The sequence below is a fragment of the Hipposideros armiger genome, unplaced genomic scaffold (genome assembly GCF_001890085.2).
Source record: "Hipposideros armiger isolate ML-2016 unplaced genomic scaffold, ASM189008v1 scaffold_12, whole genome shotgun sequence".
Taxonomy (NCBI): domain Eukaryota; kingdom Metazoa; phylum Chordata; class Mammalia; order Chiroptera; family Hipposideridae; genus Hipposideros; species Hipposideros armiger.
In genome coordinates this window covers 6937064-6945161 of record NW_017731362.1, presented here as the reverse complement: position 1 = coordinate 6945161, position 8098 = coordinate 6937064, and the positions used below count along the sequence as shown (strand labels likewise).

At 38.7% G+C, this 8098-nt stretch overlaps 2 protein-coding genes across 7 annotated transcripts in view; both read left to right on the top strand.

Annotated features, from left to right (window-relative positions):
- Positions 1–5: 5 nt before the first annotated feature.
- Positions 6–3624, top strand: PIGBOS1 (PIGB opposite strand 1). Of its 6 annotated transcripts, XM_019665223.1 has the most exons (3): positions 1611–1646; positions 1734–1818; positions 3257–3624. In XM_019665223.1, the coding sequence occupies exon 3, from the start codon at positions 3330–3332 to the stop codon at positions 3492–3494; it is 165 nt and encodes a 54-aa protein (XP_019520768.1). In that variant the 5' UTR covers positions 1611–1646; positions 1734–1818; positions 3257–3329; the 3' UTR covers positions 3495–3624. The 6 variants fall into 6 exon arrangements, with proteins under 6 accessions (XP_019520762.1, XP_019520753.1, XP_019520743.1 ...); XM_019665217.1 differs by lacking the exons at positions 1611–1646; positions 1734–1818 and adding an exon at positions 6–89; XM_019665208.1 differs by lacking the exons at positions 1611–1646; positions 1734–1818 and adding an exon at positions 26–291.
- RAB27A (RAB27A, member RAS oncogene family) overlaps positions 39–8098 on the top strand; it is a 98285-nt gene continuing 90225 nt past the window's right edge. The window contains exon 1 of the mRNA XM_019665175.1: positions 39–89. The gene's annotated coding sequence lies outside the window, so the exon portion shown is untranslated. The remainder of the gene's footprint in view (positions 90–8098) is intronic.

The window sequence follows — 8098 nt, the reverse complement described above, 5'->3', positions numbered from 1 at the left end:
CCGCCGTCAGGGGCAGGCGCGGAGGGAGCCGGGAAAGGGAGACTTGCGCCAACTCCCTAAGGTCGTGGTCTCTCCGTGGAGTGCTTCAGGTTTGGACCGCGTCTCTACACTTTGCGACCCGCTTGCCCGCACTTTCCCTTCACTTGGGATTGCTACCGCCTTTGGTTTTGGGGGTGTGCGCGCGGGGTTCCGGAAACTGCTGGAAGGAACTGGAGTTCACCTTTTCGGGGACCGGTGGAGGCGGGGTCAGTGCCTTGGAGTGAGAGCTGAACTGTTGGCGGTGTCTGAGTGGTAATGATAATAGTACAGGCATACCTCATTTCGTTGCGCTTCGCTTTATTGCGCTTCACAGATATTGCGGGTTTTTTTACAAGTTGAAGGTTTCTTGCGACCCTGCGTGGAGCATTTTTGTCGGCGCCATTTTTTCCAACAGCATTTGCTCATTTTGTGTCTCTGTGTGACGTTTTTGTAACCCTCGTAGTGAACTTTTTCGTTATTGTTTTATTTGTCATGGTGATCTGTGGTCAGTGATCTTCAGTGTTACTGTTATAATTGTTTTGGAGTGCCACACACTGAGGCCATATAACACAGCGAACTTAATAAATGTGTGTGTTCTGACTGCTCCACTGACTGGCCCTTCCTCGTCTTGTCTCTCTCCCTCTCTTTGGGCCTCCCTAGTCCCCGACACACAACAATATTGAAATTGGGCCATTTAATAACCCTACAATGGCATCTAAGTGTTCAAATGAAAGGAAGAGTCGCACGTCTCTCACATTAAATCAAAAGCTAGAAATGATTAAGCTTAGTGAGGAAGGCTTATCCAAAGCTGCGATAGGCCGAAAACTAGGCCTCTTGCGCCAAACAGTTAGCCAAGTTGTGAATGCAAAGGAAAAGTTCTTAAAGGAAATTGAAAGTGCTACCCCACTGAATACACGTATGATAAGAAAGCGAAACAGCCTTATTGCTGATATGGAGAAAGTTTTAGTGGTCTGGATAGAAGATCAGACCAGCCACAACATTCCCTTAAGCCAAAGCCTAATCCAGAGCAAGGCCCTGACTCTCTTCAATTCTATGAAGGCTGAGAGAGGGGAGGAAGCTGCAGAAGAAAAGTTTGAAGCTAGCAGAGGTTGGTTCATGAGGTTTAAGGAAAGAAGCCGGCTCCGTAACATAAAAGCTCAAAGTGAAGCAGCAAGTGTTTTAATGGATGAGGAGTTGCTTCTTATGGATGAACAAAGAAAGTGGTTTCTTGAGATGGAACCTACTCCTGGTAAAGATGCTGTGAAAATTGTTGAAATGACAACAAAGGATTTAGAATATTACATAAACTTAGTTGATAAAGCAGCAGCAGGGTTTGAGAGGATTGACTCAAACTTTGAAAGAAGTTCTACTGTGGGTAAAATGCTATCAAACAGCATTGCGTGCTACAGAGAAATCGTTCATGAAAGGAAGAGTCAATCTGTGCGGCAAACCTCATTGTTGTCTCATTTTAAGAAATTGCTACAGCCACCCCAACCTTCAGCAACCACCACCCTGATCAGTCAGCAGCCATCAACATCGAAGCAAGACCTTCCACCAGCAAAAAAATTACGACTCACTGAAGGCTCAGATGATGGTTAGCATTTTTTAGCAATAAAGTGTTTTTTAAGGTATGTACTTTTTTTTTTTTAGAAATAATACTATTGCACACTTAATAAACTACAGTATACTATAAACATAACTTTTTCATGCACTAGGAAACAAAAAAATTCGTGTGAGTTGCTTTATTGCAATCTTCTCATTATTGTGGTGGTCTGGAACTGAACCTGCAATATCTCCGAGGTATGCCTGTAATGATAGCTATAAACATGTTTGTGTAACATTTCACTGTTTAGGCGATGTCACAATAACTACTTGGTGAAGGAGGTAGACAGGGTAGGGATGATTTAGCCTGTTGTACAGATGTGTAAAATGAGGTTCAAAACAGATTAAATGACTTGGCCCGGGTCACTTAGCCAGCTAGTGGCAAAAGGATAACCTTCCCATTTTGGTGTCGTTTATCAGTTTTCCAAGCAGCTGACTTGCAAATAGCTCTTTTTTTTTCTTTTTTTTCTTTTTACACTGAGAAGACTTGATCCAAAACATGCTGGACAAAATTGTCATTTATCTAGTTAACTGTAGATTCCAGGAGAAAACAGGGTTTTCTTTCCCAAATTAGTTTAAATTACATTTTAGCGATATTAAGGGCAAGCTAGTTTTTAGTATTAGTTCTGCCACTAATGATTTTTGTGACCTTCAGGGTTGGTCCAGGAGGCCATGAAATATTGGTATAATAAGGTATAATGATGAAAACATGTAAATCCTTTGCTCTGCTTTCCTCATTCATAAATATCTACCTAGTTTCTCCAGATACTAAGATGTTGACAAGGAGTATAGCTTTCCAAAAAGTACTAGTCTTAATTCCTCTATTGTTAGAACTAAGACCAGCCAAATCTGTTATACTTTTGTCAAAAATAGATGGCAAATGATTTACATATGAAGCCTACTTGTACCTACTAAAGCATCAAAGGGAACTCATAAAATCTTATAGCCTCCTTTTACAAAAATTATTGTGTTTGATCATACATATTGCCAAAATATATAAATACTAAAGAAGGGCCAATAATGAAAAGTAACATTTCTCTTTCTCCTACTTCCAAATCGGATTGGCAATCACTTTCAATTTTGGGGGGGACTTTATTTTAGTAGTTAACCTTTAAAGGCATAAAGAGTATGCCTCCCCTCTCCCCTACTTTTGCCATTTTGAAAATTATCCATTTAAAACTATTGAGAACATTCTGTAATAGAATTTAGCTTTGTCCTACACCATCCCCTAACCCTCATTTCTCACACTGCTTAAATATAGCAGGGGTGCCAAAAAAATGTATACAAGTGGACACTTTGGTCAATGTTGCTCAAGCAGTAGTTCACCATAATCAGAAGTGCCTGAACACTGATGGTAACCACTTTGAGTACCTATTGTAATTGCAGAAGTCAAATGTGACTTGTATTCATCTTTTGTTATCGGTATATATTATTACAATTTTAACAGTTTTTTCCTTTTTTAAAATATGTATACATTTTTTTGGCACCCTCTGTATATATACCTATTTTAGATAAATAAATAATATTTACTTATAACAAAAGCATGGTTTACTCTGGAGTGAAGTAGTGACAGGAAATCTTTAAAAAGGATCGTGTACTAACTTATTGCTTTGCTTTCTGTTTTCTTTGTACACAGACCTGAAGAGATTTCCTGAGCAGAGTGTAATTTTTCAAAACCACCTTTCCACCGTGCGGCGTTTGTTGAAAATATGTCTAGGAGATTGACCCTTCCACAACTTCTTTTTGCTAGCATCCTTGGAATTGCTGGAGGAATATATATTTATCAACCAATATTTGAACAGTATTCCAGGGATCAGAAGGAATTAAAAGAAAAGTTGAAATTGGCGCAGGAATCAGAAGAGAAGAAAAGTTAAGACTACATGGAGTTGAACTGTAATTGCTTAAAGTTCCATTGATATTATACATTGACTATAAATAGTCTACTAAAACTTCTCAAATATATTTTAAACATAAATAAATCATAAATGATGATTTTTAAAACTAGTACTGTCAATTTTAATGTTTACTGTACTTTTATTTGTCATTTTATGTCTTTTCACCAGGACATATTAATTCCTTTTAAGCCAAAACGAATATCTTAAGGAATATTTTGTTTCCTAGTCGAGGTTTATTTTTTCTGGGAATGCAGCATATACAATATCATGGGGTGACAATCTAGACCGTATTTATAAAATATTTGGGGATGGTGTTTACAGTAGTGTTTGTAGGTGAAGAGAACCAAGTTAACCACCTCAGGCAGAATGTCCTTCAGTTAGTCTACAGTTAGTCTGATTTAATATACTTCAGCAGTCTTTCAACCCCAGCCCTGTGTCATCCCAGGCAAAATGGAGGAGGAAGTTGAGAATTGTGGAGGCTCGGATCAAATAAGATTTTAGAGAAGGTATAAGAGTTATATAGGGTGACAAATGTGACACAGATCTGTTTAACTCACTAAGCAAGTTTGCATTAATGATGATTAGAGAGGAGTTAATTTGTTATGAAGCTATTCTTCACATAATTAAAGGGTTTTTTGAAATTGCTAAGAACTGATACTGCTTTTTAACCTAACAATCTTAAACTTGTATTTTCAATGAGAACTACAAACGTAATAGCATATGTACAAAGTGCTTTTTAAAAAATACTCACTTTTATTGATTTCTTTTTCTTGAAAAATTAATAAATTATATAAAAATAATTACATATATAAATTTATTATAACAATCTAAGCTATCTATGTTAAATGGACAGCATGGGTAATTAAAAAAAGAAAATTATGAAAGTAGTACATATTCCTTAAAAAATTCAAACAATACAGAAATAAACAAAGTGAAAATTGAATCAATACATTTAACAGTTTAGTGAGCTTTTCAGGCTGTTTTTCTTCGATGCACTTAAAAATATATATAAAAATTTTAATGTACCGAGTGTCAACTATGTGATAGGCTTAGTTTTCCTTGGCTATAAGTAAACTGGTCTGTTACGAAACAGGGTTTTTTTTAAAGATTTTATTGGGGAATTGGGGGAGGGGAACAGCGTTGGGGAATCTGGGAAGGGGAAGAGACAAGTTGCTGTCCTTTTGTTCTTTAGTTGTTGAGGACATCACTTCACTGGCCCATGTTGGTATTATCATTGTGCTTTTCCCTGGTGAAGCAGTTGCTTGCCGGCCATTGGACTGTGGCTCACAGCAGCTCACGCTGGCTGCCAGCCACTCGGTAGCTCATAGCAGCCCACTGCCACAGGGGCTGCAGCCTACGCTGTCGCCGGCGACGCATGGCAGCCCAGCTTCAGGTCAAGCTGTTGTTCACCATCTTAGCTGTAGAGGGCGCAGTGTCACTGGCCCTCATGAGGGATCCAAACCGGGGCCCTGCTGCTCAGAGCTGGCGTCCCAAGCCAACTCTTAACCAATGCGCCACTCGGCTGGCCCTGAAATAGGATTTTTTGATTTGTGTGATTGTGTGTGTTCCGGATTCGTGGTCTTGTGGAACCGAAGAATGGAGATGTGGACCAGAGAGGTAAAGTTGCAGAAAAGGAGTTTATTAGAAGGAAAAGTACATTTCAAAGAACCAGAAGCAGGCCCGAACAGTAGAGAATGGCTCAAGGGCCATTATTAGAAGAAAAAGTACACTGCAAAGAGGTTGGAGTGGGCCGGGCAAAAGAAGCTCAAAAAGGCACCCACTAGCCAGGCCTTGGGAGTTTTTAATCCCTTCTTTCTCTAGAATGGGCTGTTCCTCTCTGGGCATGGGGCCACTTGATTGACAACTGTGATTGACAACAAACAGGCTATTATCTCTAGACTGCTCATGTTCCTTTCCAGAACTCAGTCTGTTATAATGATACTAATTAATTTCTGGGCATATATATGATATTATAATGATGGTATAATGAGGCCCAGGTGAAATTAAGGTCGTTATGGGCTTTACTGCTCAGGAGTGAGTGACTGATCTAATCCAGTCAGGGATTCTGTACCCATTTGTTTCCCTGTAGGGATAGATAATTACAATGAAAAGGAGAAGTTTTCGGTAGAGGGGGGCAGTTTTTTTGGCCATCACATTCTGTGGGGCGTGCAGGAATGCAGAGACCCAATGCCTGTCTCTAACTGCCTGCCTTGTTTTTCCCTTGAGAGACGTGATCCCCATAAAATCTCTATGGGAAGGTATCTACTTCCTGCTGGGCAGGGGCATAGAGCTGTCCCTGCCTATTTGGGGGATTCACAGAACTCTGATCTCACATGAGAGGAAGGGGTCTTGAGATCCACTTGGAAGACAATGTTGGCTTGTTTGGTTGCAACTGGCAATCTTGCTGGGGTGCCCTCTGCATTCCCAAGGCCCCTAAATGAAGATTTTAATTACTAAATTTCTTAAAGAGCAGAGCTCAAAGTTATTGATGTTGGGTGGCTATGGGTTTGGAAAGAACATTAGCCTTTAATGTTTACAATCAACAAGTATACTTGCCTGGGGAAATGTTACAACCTATTTAGTCTCTGGGATGGGATTATCCAAGAGTTAAGTCTGGAATGGCTTGGGAAATGTTGGGAAGTCACAGGCTTTTAAGTAGTTATCTAAAGCTGGGTGGGTGAGAGATTCTGTGATTCAGTCTAGGCAGCAGTTCTCAACCTGTGGGTCTGACCCCTTTGGGGGTCAAATGACCCTTTCACAGGGGTCGCGTAAGACCATCGGAAAACAAAAAGATATTTACATTACGATTCATAACTAGCAAAATTACAGTTATAGAGTAGAAAGGAAAATAATTTTATGGTCGGGGGTCACCACAACATGAGGAACTGTATTAAGGGCATTAGGAAGGTTGAGAACCGCTGGTCTAGAGGCAATCTTTAGTCTAAGTTTCAGAAACTGATTAGAAGAGTAATCAAAGCCAGGGGCTAAGAAACTAGGAAAGAGGAGACTTAAAATTTCTATAGGGAAACTTAAAAATTGTCCAGTAGGGGGGCTACTTGCTTGACCCACATCAGTTCTATGTGTCTTCTCATTGTGGGACCCAGGCTCAAGGAGCAAACCCCTATCTGGTATATGACAGTATAGGATTGAGAGAAACAGGAGACATGAAATTATAAACTTTTGCTCAATTGTGATAAAGGTCATGTCTTCTCACAACGTGCCATTTGGCCGGCCCAGTTGTTTGACAGGCACATGTCATTCTTTGAGCACACCTTTACTTTCTGGCTCATCCTTTTCTTTCCTAGAGTAAGCTATGAATCAAGGAATATTAGTTCTTTTTTAAAAATGGAAACAATTAACATAAAAAAATTAGCCATTAGCCATTTTAAATTGTAAAATTCTGTGGCATTTACTACATTCACAATGTTGTACAACTATCACCTCTATTGAGTTCCAGGGCATTTTTATCACCCAAAAGGAAACTCTGTGTTCAGTAAGCAGTGATTCCATGGTCCCTTTTTCCCCAGCCCCTGGCAACCAGTCTACTTTCTGTCTCCATGGATTTACCTATTCTGGATATTTGGATATATTCTGGATATAAATGGAATCATACAATATGTGACTTTTTGTTACTGGCTTCTTTCAGTTATATTTTCAAGGTTCATCATGTTATGGCATACATCAGGATTTCACTCCTTTTTATGGCTGAATAAGTTCCATTGTGATGGCTATACCACTATTTGTTTATCCATTCATCTACTGATGCACATTTAGGATATTTCTACCTTTGGGCGATTGTAAATAGTACCCCTGTGAACATTCTGGTACAAATATTTGTTTGAATACCTATTTTTAATTCTTTCTGGCATATTTCTAAGAATGGACTTGCTGGAACATATGGTAACTCTGTAACTTTTGGAAGAATTGCCAAATCGTTTTTCAAAGTGACTGCATCATTTTGCATTCCCATTAGCAGTGTACAAGTGTCTCAATTTTTCCACATCCACACTAACACTTATTTTTCTTTAATTTTTTTCCAAAAGTTATGGCGCCTAGTGGGTGTGAAGTGGTATCCCATTATGGTTTTAATTTGCATTTTCCTAATGACTAATGACATTGAACATTTATTTATTCATGTGCTTGTTGACCATTTTTATATTTTCTTTGGAAAATGTCTATGTAAGTCCTTTTTCCACTTTTTATTGGGTTGTCTTCTTTGTTGTTGAGTTGTAAGAGCTCTTTATATATTCTGATACTATATTCTTATCAGGTATATGATTTGCAAATATTTTCTCCCATTTTGTTGATCATGTTTTCACTCTCTTGATAGTATTCTCTGATGCACAAAATGTTTAAATTTTGATAAAGTCTAATTAATCTAATTTTCTTTTGTTGCTTGTGCTTTTGGTATCAAATCTAAGTAACCATTGCCAAATCCAAGGTCATGAAGATTTTTGCCTATGTTTTATTCTAGAAGTTTTATCTGCTATAATTTAAGACTTTGATCTATTTTGAGTTAATTTTTATATGTGGTGTGAGGTAGGGAGTCCACCTTCAATTCTTTTGCATGTGAATCCAGTTCT

What these genes read in the sequence shown, in the direction of transcription:
- PIGBOS1 (XM_019665217.1), top strand. Translation starts at nt 3,330, where the DNA reads ATGTCTAGGAGATTGACCCTTCCACAACTTCTTTTTGCTAGCATCCTT.